The following is a 16112-nucleotide window of genomic DNA, read 5'->3' on the forward strand; positions in this document are numbered from 1 at the left end:
AATTGGGGATGGAGGGGTCATATTGGTTAAAATATTTGAAAAATATATATTTGCGACGGAAACATAATATAAAGTATTTTTTCTTTTTCTCCCTATATAAATAGAAATACTGCATGAAATTCTGTGTTCAACCTAAAATGACTCTAATTAGAGCAGAGGAATTGCATTTTTTTTTCCTGAACACAAATCGACATCAATCTTGTAATTGATGAATGTAAAAACATTTGGCTTGGAAATTGCCAACATTCTGGAAGTCCCAGATACTGCTACATTATATATTAAATTGTTCATAAAACGAATCAAATTACCCTAACCTAAAATACGAGTTATCTCTTATTAGCATCCTCTTAAAAAATAACTTTATATGAAAGGAACCAACAAATCCATCCTCAAGAAAGCATAGTGGACAGAAAATATTACATTCATTAATTACAAGATCATTATTATTATTATTATTACTGTATTGATTTTTTTTTTACGGGGATTAGCCCACCCAGGCACAGGTCTCTGACCCACATCGGGGCCTAGGGGGCGAAAATGTAATAATAATAATAATAATAATAATAATAATAATAATAATAATAATAATAATAATAATAATAATAAGGAACCATAAAGAAATACAAATTGAAAAAAATCAAGTGAGAAACAATATACAGTATGTATGTTGTGTTGTCAATAGTAAGAGAAACAATTGAGACCCTGCAATTGTATGTAAATGAGGCAAAAAGTCAGATCAGCAACCTGGGACTTGGTCACAATTTTCGTGATGCCATATGACAGCAGGGTCTACCATAGACAACACATTATGCTTCCAATATCTTCCCAGGCGGTAGTACCTCCCTGTTTGATAGTTACCTGTACAGTATTTGTCTGGTCACAGGTCTTTACATATTTCCACTATCTGTGTGGCATACATTCTGATTGATTGAGGCTGATGGTGCTAATGACCTAAATTAATAAATTGGTTACATGCAAAGTTAGGTTAGGTTAGATTAGAATTGCAAGTGACCAGATTGTGTTATTCCTCCACCCGATTTGCTTTAGTTTTGAGGTTAGTAATAAGTTTTTTCGATAGATTTTTCTTTAGGTGGCTGGATAACCCAGAACATTGTCCTTAATTATCACCAGACATATTATTGGAAATGCTGTAAATGACTGATAACATAACATAATGGTTGCCCCTCATGTAAAAAGGATGGCCAGCCTTAGGGCCACCCAGGCGTGAATTTGTTAAGGTGTAGAAGCTGTCGCCAGCACAACAACCACACCCTAAGTTAACGAGCTGCATGATCCAGTGTCAAGGAATAATCCGAGAAGACCGGACAGCTCGCCAACTGCACTGGCTAACCATTACCCCGGAATATGATCTGCAAATCGATTAACATTCAGCTTCCCAATTACTGTTGGGCTAGACAGAGGCAAATGGCATAAAGAAACTTGCCCATAGTTTCACCCTGCCTGGGGATTAAACCCAGGTCCGCTCGCTTGTGAGGCGAGCACGCTGACCATTACACCACAGGTCAAGTATTAAGCCCCAGAGGACAAATAAATAGACAGCCAGATATTTCATTAGTAAAGTCATTATACAAGTTGACAATGGTTCATGATGTACATAAAGAGTGCATGTAAACAAGGATAAACAGTACTGTATGTTGGTTACTGTATACTGTACTTTACCACTTAACAAAGTAAAGCACAAGAAATTTTTTTTAAACTTATTTCCATTTGGATCTATTATGTGATAACTGTTTAATGGTTAATACAGTGGGGTATGCTATAACGAACGGATCCAACTAAGAATATTCCTATAACGAATGGTTTTACCTATAAAATTGATAATGCTATAACGAACGAAACTCCTACAACGAACATTATAATTTTTTTTTTTTTTTACTAATTTATTGTTTCTGTATTACAAGTATTAATGATATTCTTTATTTCAAGGGTTTAGATGCATATTTATGCACTTTTTTACAATTTTTACAATTTAATATTATATTTTTCAGTGTTAAGTGGTTGTATTTGGGGGCCTGGAACAGATTAATCCTATAACGAACGAATGCTATAACGAACAAGGTTCTAGAACCAATTAGATTCGTTATAGCATACCCCACTGTATATGATAGCGACCGTGCATGGAACTCTATACTGTATTGACTTTTATATAGGCAGATAGCGAAAAAAAAGGGGGGGATACAGTTCAATACTCTATAACATTTCCGTCAGAAATTTATTGAACGCATTGGATTTAATTTGACTTTATGATTTCATTTAAGAAAGCACAAACTTGTGGGATTATACTGCACATTGATTACAGTAGTTCTTATTCAGCTTACCAGTAGAACTGTCCATGCCCTGTGATACCCGTGTGCATGAGCTTACTAGCGTTTTTGTCGGAAATTTATACAGGGTAATATTTTTTTTTTTTACTTTTTTTTTAAATTTCAGGTTTGGTTTCTTAAAGTTCTTTTGCCTTTTCGTTTGTGTTGTTAGGTTAGGTTTACACGTCTGAATGTCCAGACTGGACAGGTTAGATCAGGTCATTCTGGTTTCTCTGGTTAGGTTAGGTTAGATTAGACATGTACAGTACCTTATATTTATTAATATTTGAGTCACTTGGTTTTGTCCAGGTTTATTTTCCCCAGAATTTCCTTCTACTTCAAAGCCATACCAACTATGTGTGAGATCAAAAGTGAATTTTTTAAATGAAATCAAAATTAAAAACTAAAAAAATATAAATTTCAGAAAAAAAAAACACTTTAGAGGATTCTAATTTTGGGGGGCCCAGGATATAGGTACAGCATCTGTATGCAAAATGTCAATGTTTATTGGTATGTCAGACTATACATTGATAGTTACTGTACTAAGATGGTCTAACCTAATGTAAACACACCTAACCATACGGCTGTCGTACCGATACTTAATGTGAATTTTGGCTTACAGCAGCCATACCGGTATCCACTACGTATTTATTAATTTATTTACTTTCCCTCCTATATCCAAATCAATATAGAGTTCAATGTATGGTCACTACCGAATATTTACCAGTTTAATTATCAAACTAGACAGCTCTACCAGATATGAATGTCAGGTCAGTAAAGGTGGAGTAGACGGATGCATTTATTTACCCTGTATTTCATTCATATTTTACACAGGTGTTCTTTGGGTAATAAGTACATAGGCAATGCATATTTTGCTGTGACCAGCTAAGTTCCTACTAATGCTAATTTACCGTGAGTGAGGTGATTGGCTAATCGTCCATTACTGGCAAACAACACGAGAACTATATTTGACCGTGACTCTGGCAGCATTTGGCATTTATTTCGCCGTGAGCCGGTCATTGTGTAGCTATAAACATACCTAACTATATTTCTGTTGTGCATGAAAACTTATCATTATAAGATGACAATTACTAGAACCTTATAGAACCTGACCTAACCAACCAAAGAAACCTACCTAACCTTAACTAACTTCCTAGCCGTCATATTAAACAGAAAGTACTTAGCCAACCAGAGTGCACTCACGGTAAATTTGTGTTCCTAGGAACTTAGCCGGTCACAGCAAAATATCCACTGCGATACGGTAATTAAGTAATAAAACTGATACATGTTATTTCAATTATAAGTATATTTTTCCTTTTTCTCTATGATCATAAATCACCTGCAGTGGGCAGGGCATGAAGGATGAGGAATATCGCAGGTTAAAAACAAGGCGAAAAACTGACATGACACATAAATTCTCGGTATTATTGCATTTGTTGTTCCTACCCAAATCGCAAAAATTTTATCTTTGCATTTAATAGTTTAGTCAATTCTAATAACTTTTTTCTGTCATATTTCCCTCGCAAACAACTTATAATATGCCGGGAGTCCAGGGGCTCTATATTACCGAGATTCGGTTGGTAGCAACAAATGCAGGTAAATTTTCACTTGTTGCCACTAAACGATATCGAAATGGAAACTATGTTTTTCTGATGGTTTTAATGTGTTATGGACGAATTTGACCTTCATTTCTGGTGCAAGTCAATAGTTTCTGAGATAAAATGCACCCCCCCCCATCTCAGAATTTAGAGATTTGCCATAAAAATTAAGGTAACTATTTTTAAAAAGACAAATAAAAACCATATTAAACAGTTTTGAATCTAACCTAATCTAAACTATATCTAGTTTATACGTAATGTTAATATTCGTCCATTGTCTGTCCGCAGGATCCCACCAAGTTTACCTGAGGTTATACTCCTCACTTAAGAGTCAGTTGTCTCCTCCTGGTAGATTAAGTTAAGTAGGTTGGTTGGTTCATTTGGTATGAGAATAGTTTTTTGGAGGGCATTTTTGGTGGTTTTACTCAAATTTGACCTCCAATTTTGGTAATATTGCAGTAAACAGCGGCCACAGAATTCCGGAAACTCACTAAACTCAATCGATAGAACCATTTTCTTATATTACATTAGGTTAGGTTTGGTAACACATTTTGGTAATTATAAAACCGCAGGATTTTCATTGTTATATTATAGTGGACACTGTTGTAGTTTGTGGAAATATGTTAGAACCGACCTAACCAAACAAACCTACCTAACCTAACCTAACCTAACCTAACCTAACCTAACCTAACCTAACCTAACCTAACCTAACCTAACCTAACCTAACCTAACCTAACCAAACAAACCTACCTAACCTTACCTAACTTCCCGGAATATTAAACAGAAACAACTTACTATGATATGGTGAAATTTGAGGCATTTTTTGGACGCGAGATGATATGGCCACATTGATGCTAAGCAGCCTTGGCGGGTTTAGTCCTATATATTAACCCACATTTTTTTTAACAGATTCTTTGGTTACTGTAATCTGCAATTTTACCCCATTTCTTGTGAAAATTAGCAGTTTCTGTTAAAAAATGAAATGTTTTATTTTTTGCAAAACTGCTATTTTGTAAAAGAAATGAATGTCAGATTTTAGTAAAACACACTGAAAAACGTCAAAAAAGATTATTCTCATACCAAAACCTGAGGACAGCCAATGGACGAATATTTACCATACGTAATTTGCGCCAGTAAAGCCATCGAAGATGTCTTAGAACTGTCAAAATTACTGATAGCAAATATAAAATTCCTGAGATTCATTAAGTGACAATAGTGAAATAACACCCACATGCAATTTTACCAGTCTCTACGTGCCTTGTACACCCCCTCCACCTTTACAGTCCAATAAGGGCAATCTCCTATAGGTTTAATGCTCTGTGTACCTCTACTTCCATCAGTCATGTGGGTTCTTTTGTCAAAATATTCTCTTGCCTTTTATAAACATAACACTCTGACGACATTTCGGTGTGTTTAGTGTAGACACATCTTCTTGTTCTTCATTCTTTGATTGTAACCTTTTTAAGGGACTCTTGGGCATTTCGCTGTAAGTTTGAGAAAGAAATATAAGGCGTAGGTTATCCTATGGCACCACAGCTCCACTAAACATAAAGTTGTTTTGGCGCGTAAACCTGTTGGTGTTGTACGGGGTAACATACACAGATAATTTATTCACCATTCACAGGGTAAAATCTCAATATAATTCGACATTGATTCAGCATGTACACGAAGAGTACAAGTATACAATTAAATATAAAAAATATGTCAATTCAATCAAGGATAGCCTCAGAAAACTATTAAAGCTTTACTATGTACCTCGCTAATTTACTATGCACAACAAACATGAAATACTACATCACACTGGGTGGTAGACCTATACCAGTTAAAGTGCTCTACATTAACCATATCATCTAACCATTAAGTGTTCTAGATTTAACTACACCATCCTCCCATTAATCTCTGTTCTAAAGTCGTCTTACTTTTACTTACTTTTATCCTCTTCACCGCTGATAGGCTCGTTAGCCGCTTGGGCGATCGGTAACGTCTCTGTTACGCACTGTTGGCAAGTACTGGGCATGCACTGGCTCCTGAATGTATCTGAACGTGCTCCAATGCTTGCCAAGTAGGTCTTGAAAGAGTTCACACTTGGTGCCGTCACAGGACTCTCTGGCAGATTGTTCCAAGAGTTCACTCCACTCCGAAAAGTTACCCCTCACAGTTATCGGGGCTTGCGGCTTCTTCAACCTTGAGCTGTGATCCCTTGTGGGGCAAGCGTCCGCCAGCTCCAGGTAAGGGCACTCGACTGAGTAGTGCTTGTACACCTCAATTACGTCTCCCCTTGCCCGTCTGTAGTATAAGCTAGGCAAGTTCAGGCGCTCCAATCTCTTCGGGTAGCTGAGGTACCGTACTGCAGGCACCAGTCTGGTGGCCCTCCTTTGGACATTTTCAATCAACTGACAGTCTCGAGGACCAGACGGGGTGACAGTACTCCAGATTTACCTTCTCCTCGCAATGGCCCGAGAACTTAAGCTCATTGTCAGCATACACCCCTAGGTCCTTTTCACATTCAGTCTCAATTAATGCAGTTTCTTCGTCCCGTTGGGACATATGATACGCCCCCTTACCGTTGGTTCGTCCCAGGTGCATCCTCTTACACTTCGTGACACTGAATCTTAGCAGCCATTTCTTTGACCATTCTTGGAGCTCACAGAGATCCTTCTGCAGCTTTTCATAGTCTGCTTGGTTCTTAATTTCCCGAAATAACTTGGCGTCATCCGCAAACATTTGAATGGAGCAATGTACAGCGTCAGGCATGTCATTTATGAAGCAAACAAACAACAGCGGGCCCCTGTGGTATCCCGCTTGTGACAGGTACACAGGATGATTTCGTGCCTTTAATCACCACACACTGCTTGCGGTCATGTAGAAGGTCTTCGATCCATGCAAGGACATTTCCCCGAATTCCGTACCCTTCCAGTTTAATTTTCAGCCTTTCATGGGGTACACTGTTAAAAGCCTTGGCAAAATCTAGGTATATATTGTCGATATTACCACCCCGTTCCAGAATATGGGTCCAATTATCTAGTACCTTGAGTAATTAGGTTAAGCAGGAACGCCCCGGCATAAAACCGTGTTGGCAATCCTATACAAAGTTGTTTTGTAGTAGACGTTCCATCATGGCATCTCTTATAATGCTCTCAAGCACTTTACATACTATGCTGGTCAGGCTCACCGGTCTATAGTTGTTCGTGGAGTGACGATCGCCCTTCTTGAAGATAGGACTCACATAAGCCATTTTCCAATCACTGGGGACCTTTTGTTCAACCAGACATCTACAGAACAGGATCTTCAGGGGCTCAGAAGCTCGTTGCACAACTCTCTTAGCACTCTGGGATGCACCATGTCAGGGCCAGGCCTTTAGCTTTGACAGTTTATTTCTTACAACCTCTTCTGTGAACACAATGTGGGTCAGTGCTGTGTCGAACCGTCTGTTCCCAAACGCAGGTAAGTTAATCGTATCCTCTCTTGTGTACACCGAAGAAAAGAAGCTATTCAATGCCTCAACTTTTTCCTGGTCATAATCTGCGTAACTGCCACCTTCAAGCCTCTGGTCCGATACCCCCTTATCTCAATACTTTACAATCTGGAATTTGTTCTGGGAGAACACGAGGCCTCCCTGGTTTCCTGCATCAGGTTATTGGGTTCAGCCCTGCACACAGCATCCCTGCCGAACTGATATTGATCACCTGGGCATCCTCGTTCGTGTCACATTGTCAGGGTTAATGTTCAGATGGGGACTTATATCTATACATTCTTGTCATGGTTAATGGTTAGATGGGGCTTAGATCTATATACAATATTTTTGCCATGGTTAATGGTTAGATGAGACCTAGATCCTGATATGCTCCAGCTTAACCTAACCCAACCATTAGGATCACTTGCCTTGGGTGACATTAGACTTATTTACTGTTGTTATGAGGACAAGTGTAAGATTAGTTCCTTGGCTTTTAGTTGAGTGTATTAAACTGTGTGTGTGTGTGTGCGCGCGCGTATTTACCTATGTGCTCCATTCTGATAAGCGAGAGAGATTCCTGGGAGCAAACATGGTGTATATTTCTATAATGCGTTTATTTCTTGCAACAAAATATGATGTGTAGTGTAATAAATAGGTGTGTGTATGTAAGGTGACTGATACGTCTCATATACACATCCCTTATACTTTAGCGATGTGCCGTTTTATTGAGAACCACAACGGTGCTTAATAAAATTTTTGTCTCTCTCCCGGTAACTTGTCTCATGATACTGTCCGTCCCACAAACTCCAACCCCTGGTAAGATTTAACGCCTAATTCACATTATGTCTTTATTGGGCAATCATGTAGGTTTCGAGTTTCTGTTACTCACTTCTGGAGCACAGGCAGGATAGAGATGATGAGGATGTAGGGGGCGAGAGTGTTGACGGCGAAGTTGGCCTCCACTTGGTAGCCATCTTCGTCGTACTAGTAATGTCTTCCCTCCTAGTAATGTCTCCACTGCTAGTAATGTCTTCCCTCCTAGTAATGTCTCCACTGCTAGTAATGTCTTCCCTCCTAGTAATGTCTTCACTACTAGTAATGTCATCACTACTAGTAATGTCTTCCCTCCTAGTAATGTCTTCACTCCTAGTAATGACTTCGCTACTAGTGATGTCTTCACTACTAGTAATGTATTCACTACTAGTAATGTCTTCACTACTAGTAATGTCTTCCCTCCTAGTAATGTCTTCACTCCTAGTAATGACTTCGCTACTAGTGATGTCTTCCCTCCTAATGTCACACTAGTAATGTCTTCCCTCCTAGCAATGTCTCCACTACTAGTAATGTCTTTTCCCTCTAGTAATGTCTCCACTACTAGTAATGTCTTCCCTACAGTAATGTCTTCACTAGTAATGTCTTCACTACTAGTAATGTCTTTAAAAGCTACTAGTGATGTCTTCACTACTAGTAATGTATTCACTACTATTAATGTGCTTCCCTCCTAACAATGTCTTCACTACTAGTAATGTCTTCCCTCCTAGTAAATGTCTCCACTACTAGTAATGTATTTCCCCTCCCTAGTAATGTCTTCACTACTATTAATGTCATCACTACTAGTAATGTCTTCCTCCTAATAATGTCTTCACTACTAGTAATGTCTTTACTTTACTAGTGATGTCTTCACTACTAGTAATGTATTCACTACTAGTAATATTTTCCCTCCTAGCAATGTCTTGCCTACTAGTAATGTCTTCCTCTAGCAATGTCTTCACTACAAGTATGTCTTCACTACTTTAGTAATGTCATCACTACTAGTAATGTCTTCCCTCCTAGTAATGTCTTCCTACTAGTAATGTCTTCACTTCTGTGTGTATTCTACTAGTAATGTCATCACTACCATGTCTTCCCTCCTAGTAATGTCCACTACTAGTAATGTCTTCCCCTCCTAGTAATGTCTTCTACTATTAATGTCATCACTACTAGTAATGTCTTCCCTCTAATGTCTTCACTACTAGTAATGTCTTCTACTTCTTAGTGATGTCTTCTTTTCTACTGATAATGTATTCTACTAAATGTCTTCCCTACTAGTAATGTCTTCCCTCCTAGTAATGTCTTCACTCCTAGTAATGACTTCGCTACTAGTGATGTCTTCACTACTAGTAATGTATTCACTACTAGTAATGTCTTCACTACTAGTAATGTCTTCACTCCTAGTAATGACTTCGCTACTAGTGATGTCTTCACTACTAGTAATGTATTCACTACTAGTAATGTCTTCACTACTAGTAATGTCTTCCCTCCTAGTAATGTCTTCACTACTAGTAATGTCTTCGCTACTAGTGATGTCTTCACTGCTAGTAATGTCTTCCCTACTAGTAATGTCTTCACTACTAGTAATGTCTTCACTACTAGTAATGTCTTCACTACTAGTAATGTCTTCACTACTAGTAATGTCTTCGCTACTAGTGATGTCTTCCCTACTAGTAATGTCTTCCCTACTAGTAATGTCTTCACTACTAGTAATGTCTTCACTGCTAGTAATGTCTTCACTACTAGTAATGTCTTCACTCCTAGTAATGACTTCGCTACTAGTGATGTCTTCACTACTAGTAATGTCTTCACTACTAGTAATGTCTTCACTACTAGTAATGTCTTCGCTACTAGTGATGTCTTCACTACTAGTAATGTATTCACTACTACCTAGTAATGTCTTCCCTCCTAACGTGTCTTTAACTAGTAATGTCTTCCACTATGATGTCTACTGTAGTAATGTCTTCCCTCCTAGTAATGTCTTCACTACTAGTAATGTCTTCACTACTAGTAATGTCTTCACTACTAGTAATGTCTTCACTACTAGTAATGTCTTCACTACTAGTAATGTCTTCACTACTAGTAATGTCTTCACTACTAGTGATGTCTTCACTACTAGTAATGTCTTCACTACTAGTGATGTCTTCACTACTAGTAATGTCTTCACTACTAGTAATGTCTTCGCTACTAGTGATGTCTTCACTGCTAGTAATGTCTTCCCTACTAGTAATGTCTTCACTACTAGTAATGTCTTCACTACTAGTAATGTCTTCACTAGTGATGTCTTCACTGCTAGTAATGTCTTCCCTACTAGTAATGTCTTCACTACTTCACTGCTAGTAATGTCTTCCCTACTAGTAATGTCTTCACTACTAGTAATGTCTTCACTACTAGTAATGTCTTCACTACTAGTAATGTCTTCACTACTAGTAATGTCTTCGCTACTAGTGATGTCTTCACTGCTAGTAATGTCTTCCCTACTAGTAATGTCTTCACTACTAGTAATGTCTTCACTACTAGTAATGTCTTCACTACTAGTAATGTCTTCACTACTAGTAATGTCTTCGCTACTAGTGATGTCTTCACTGCTAGTAATGTCTTCCCTACTAGTAATGTCTTCACTACTAGTAATGTCTTCACTGCTAGTAGTGTCTTCACTACTGGTAATGTCTTCACTGCAGTATTAGTAATGTCTTCGATACTAGTAATGTCTTCAATACTTGTAATAGCTTCACTACTAGTAATAGGTTCACTTCTAGTAATAGGTTCACTTCTAGTAATAGCTTCACTACTAGTAATAGCTTCACTACTAATAATAGCTTCACTACTAGTAATAGCTTCACTACTAGTAATAGCTTCACTACTAGTAATAGTTTCACTACTAGAAATATATTCACTACTGGTTTTGTCTTCACTACAGTACTAGTATTAGCTTCACTACTAGTAATAGCTTCACTACTAGTAATAACGTCACTACTAGTAATAGCTTCGCTACTAGTGATAGCTTCACTACTAGTAATAGCTTCACTACTAGTAATAGCTTTACTACTAGTAATAGCTTCACTTCTAGTAATATCTATACCACCAGCCAAAGCTACATAACTATAAATGGCTTCACTACTAACGTTTACACTATAAAAGAACAAGATTAATCCGGATGCCCCGTCATTAGCCTTGGCCCCACCTTACGCTGAGTGACACCAGGGACGACGAGGACGATTGTTACTGATCGTATTAAATTATTCTATTATTAAATATATTATAAAAAATAACTCTTTTTCCTTAACCAACTTTTAGCACTATATTGTTTTCATCTATTAATGTGTTAGCTGGTAAGGTTAGTTTGAGAACTAATCCTAGTGAAATAAATGTGTAATATTATATTTGGTGATGAAGGAGTGAAGGTTAATGGTGAAATAGTTGAATATGTAGATGACAGTCTTCCTGTTGGTAGTTGTGATAACACGACTTTAATAGTGTTGTAGTAAATGCCAGCTTAAGATTAGTTATTCTCTCTCTCTCTCTCTGTCTCTCTCTCTCTCTCTCTCTCTCTCTCTCTCTCTCTCTCTCTGTATCACAACACCATAGATTATTATCACAACCTTGACTGTAATCACAGCCCCCTAAACTGTATCACATCCCCTTAGGGCTTAGACTATCACGGGCCTCCTACACCGTAGCCCAACATTTTCTCTATAACGACTTCTTTCAGCTTCACCAAAATATTGCGACCCACGTGAATATAAAACACTTTAGTCTTAATCAGGTATTTATTTAAAACTTGGAAACTGGAGAATTATTGTTACTGTTTATTAAAATCATATCGATACAATTGTAGAAAGTAATATTAAAACTTAAGGTAACTAAAATACACATACGAGTATATACATTGTCCAAATAATCAGACTTAAGTCTTACCTGTATAAAGACAAACGCACTTTCTATAGTCTGCTCTAACGTTTTTAATGAGATGGTTGGTGATGTTTTGGATGCTGCACAACAAAGGCGAGAAGGCAAGCTCATACATACAGTATATGTCGATGGGAATAACATGAGGTTTCCAAACAATGATTCAGACAGAACTGGATATTTGGGCAACTACTTTATATGTTACTATTGGCAAAATGCACACGCCGATTAATTATTTCTTTTTCACATTGTACTGCATTATAGCCACAACAAAATTGCTAGCAGCCTTATCCAGTAAATATACAACCTCACCAAAAACTGTAACGATATACTATACAGAGTTGTTCCTTCTTTTGTGTATATATGGTACATGAAAAAGAACACGCTCAGACATAACACTGATATACCCAATATAATGTTGCAGCAGGGATTCACACAGTTGACACACCACCTGTCCGGTATCTGGGAAGTACTCAGTCATCTATACAGCACATACCTAGACAGTACCACAACCCCTCTCAGACTATGTCATATTTTCATAACCCCTCTACCATAACCTCTTCAATGTATCATAATTCCTAAACTTTCACAGCTCACCTTCACTATCACAAGTTATTGTCTGATCACCTCACTCCCTCAGGTGAGTCATGGTGGCCCTTCAATTGAGTGCTAAATACGTGACTCACCTTAAACTGACCAGGCGACTCAAGTTAATATAGCCAGGTGAATCATATTTATCTGACCAGGTGAATCAAGTGGGTAGTAGGCAGCTACCAAACAGGGAGGTACTACCGCCTGGGAAGATACTGGAAGCATAATGTGTTGTCTAATGGTAGACCCTGCTGTCATATGGCATCACGAAAATTGTGATCAAGTCCCAGGTTGCTGATCTGACTTTCTGCCTCATTTACACACAATTGCAGGATCTCAATTGTTCCTCTTACTTTGACAACACATATATCGTTTCTCACTATAGATCTTTTTTTCATTTTTGTATTACATTATTATTATTATTATTATTATTATTATTATTATTATTATTATTATTATTATTATTATTATTATTATTATTATTATTATTATTATTATTATTATTATTATTATTATTATTATTATTATTATTATTATTATTATTCTAGTTTTAATTTTGCATTTTTTATAATAAATTTTATTATTATTATGAACTAATTATTATTATTAACGTTATTATTATTACATTTTCGCCTCCCAGGCCCCGATGTGGGTCAGTGACCTGTACCCGGGTGGGCTAATCCCTGTAAAAAAATAAGTTAACCTGACCAGATGATTATAGTCCCTTGAGTGTTGCGTTGGTCACCTTAAGACGGTAGGCGAGTCTGTCAAGGTGAATCTGCTTTTTCTCAAGGGTTTTCCTCCTCCTTCTTTTCCTTCTCCTCCTCCCTCTCTTCCTCACACACACACATACACACACACACACACACGAAAACATTAGTGAGTACTCTGCTGTATTGTACTGTGTCTCTGTAGTATGCCAAGAAGTGGAAAACTTGGCTCCTGTTAACGGTGCATAACCTGGTTACGTCAGTTTTTATCTGCTTTGATAAATTTGTGAGATATATTAGTAAAAAAGATCACCTGAATAGTCTCCCCCCAGCTTATTTCACCTTAAGATTAACTTATCTAACCCTAACCTAACCTACCCTAACCTAATCTAACCTACCTCTTGCTCCTCACCACTATCCTCATAGCCCCACCACTACCCACCTAGCTCCACTACTACTCTCAGGAAGCAGTTTGTCTGCTATAATAATCATCAACCTGACTCCTCACCAATTTTGTATGGCGTCCCTCAAGGCTCCATTCTCGGTCCTGTACTGTTCTTGTTGTACATAAACGATATAGTCCACTCCAACACATTCGTCAAATACAACTTATTTGCAAAAAATAGTAAACTCTATGCCAGCAACTCAGACCTCCATTCCTTGATGAGAGCTATGAACACTGAATTGACTAAGGTCAGGACCTGGGTAATACATAGTAAACTGACTTTAAACCTCGAAAAAACCCACTACACAATCTTTCACAGAAAGTAAAACCCAACCCCAGATTTGGACCCCCTATAACTTGGCAATACAGTCCTCAAACGTGAACAAAATACTAAATTCCTCTGGGTTATTGCTGATGAGAAACTTTGGTGGAGAAGCCACATACAAGCCATTCACAGTAAAGTCAATAAAGAGTGCGGTATCCTGTATCACACTCGACAGTCACTCACTCTTGCAGGAATAAAAGAAATCTATTATGATCTTGTTTACCAACATTTGATACACTGTCACACACTCTGGCTCTTCAAAAACACAACCCCGAGTTACTGCACAGAAGAGAGTTGTGCTGACAATGACCTACTTGAAAGAAACTGATCACACAAACGAACAATTTGCGAAATTAAAATTTTAAAATTCGAGGATATTAACACCTACTGCTGTGCCCTAGTTGTTTACAAATCTGTCAATCACTTGATTGGCAATACTTAATTCCAGTTCAGGAATAATTAGAGACACAACTTAAGACACCCAGAGCTACTAAGACCACCCCATGTGCTCCTCTCAGTCCCAGACTTCCATAAAATATCACCGTGTGAAGGTGTGGAACAACTTACCCCACCCATCCGAGCAAAGACTACGCTCCCTTCCTTTAAATCACCTCTTAAAAAAAATATCTATTGTCCAAGTATTAATAGTATTGTAATACCTACTTTATATTCCTGCTTATATTGTACCACCCAAACCATTATACATTATCATAGATTGTCATGCAGATAGATAAAAATTACCATTGCAATAATTATAGTTGCCGACTAGATATGATACCGACAGCTCTGACCTCTTGTTCCACCTTAATACAACCCATGTTGTACTGCTTCCCTCCCTTATCATATTTGTGTATATCAACACCACTGTAAAATAAGTATATACTTATAATATATATATATATATATATATATATATATATATATATATATATATATATATATATATATATATATATATATATATATATATATATATGTGTGTGTGTGTAAAAAAAAAAAATAACGAAGTGTTAACCGTGGTACCATTCTGATTTGTTCCTACTACCACCATGTTATATGTACTATTCCAGATGATACAATGTTACATAATACTTCCTTGAGATAAATGTACTGTATATATCAGGTGCCTTGATATAAACTGTTTCAATATCAATATCAATACCACTACCCCCACAGCACCACCACTACCCACATAGCCCCACCACTGCCCACACACCACCACTACCCACATACCCCACCACTGGCACCACTGCCCACATGGCCCACCACCACCACCACTACCCATAGCCCCACCACTGCCCTAGCCCCATGCCCACCACTACGCCCACCCACCACTAGCCCCACCCCATCCTCAGACCCCCCAGCCCCGCCACTACCCCCACCCCCACCACTGCCCCCAGCACCACCACTAGCCCCACCACTACCCTCATGCCCCCACTACCCCCATAGCCCAGCCCACCACCCCCACAACACCACCACCACTACCCCACCACTAGCCACGGCCCCTACCACCACTACCCCACCACCACCACTTGGCCCACCCCATGGCCCCACCACTAGATGGCCCCACACCCTCACCACTACCCTCACCCCCCACCACTGCCCCCCACCACTCCCTACCCCCCAGCCCCACCACTGCCCCCCCATAGCCCCACCACCACCAGCACCACCACTATCCCCCACCACCATACCCCACACCCCCCATACCCCACTACTACCCCCATCACTCCCTCACCACCACTACCCCAGCACCACCACTGCCCTATCACTACCCCCCCACCACTACCCCACTAACACCCCACCCCACCACTACCATACCCCACTACTCCCCCATCACTACCCCATGCCCTTTACTACTCCCACCGCACCCGTACTACCCTCATAGCCCCACCACCCCCCATAACCCCACTACCCCCCATCACTACCCTAGCCCTACTACCCCACAG

The 16112-nt window shown here is 38.7% G+C and overlaps 1 protein-coding gene across 2 annotated transcripts in view; it reads right to left on the bottom strand.

Moving 5' to 3' along the window:
• Nucleotides 1–5499, bottom strand: part of LOC121866985 (ribonuclease H2 subunit B-like) — a 43761-nt gene extending 38262 nt beyond the window's left edge. Inside the window, exon 1 of one of the 2 annotated variants that reach the window (XM_042366740.1) lies at nucleotides 5297–5499. In XM_042366740.1, the coding sequence (XP_042222674.1) occupies nucleotides 5297–5402 (106 nt within the window). In that variant the 5' untranslated portion in view covers nucleotides 5403–5499. Of the gene's footprint in view, nucleotides 1–5247 lie in introns of both variants that reach the window. The other variant, XM_042366742.1, reaches the window with a different exon arrangement.
• Between the last annotated feature and the right edge of the window lie 10613 nt (nucleotides 5500–16112).

This window comes from Homarus americanus, unplaced genomic scaffold, assembly GCF_018991925.1.
Source record: "Homarus americanus isolate GMGI-L3 unplaced genomic scaffold, GMGI_Hamer_2.0 scaffold20888, whole genome shotgun sequence".
In the NCBI taxonomy this organism is placed as follows: domain Eukaryota; kingdom Metazoa; phylum Arthropoda; class Malacostraca; order Decapoda; family Nephropidae; genus Homarus; species Homarus americanus.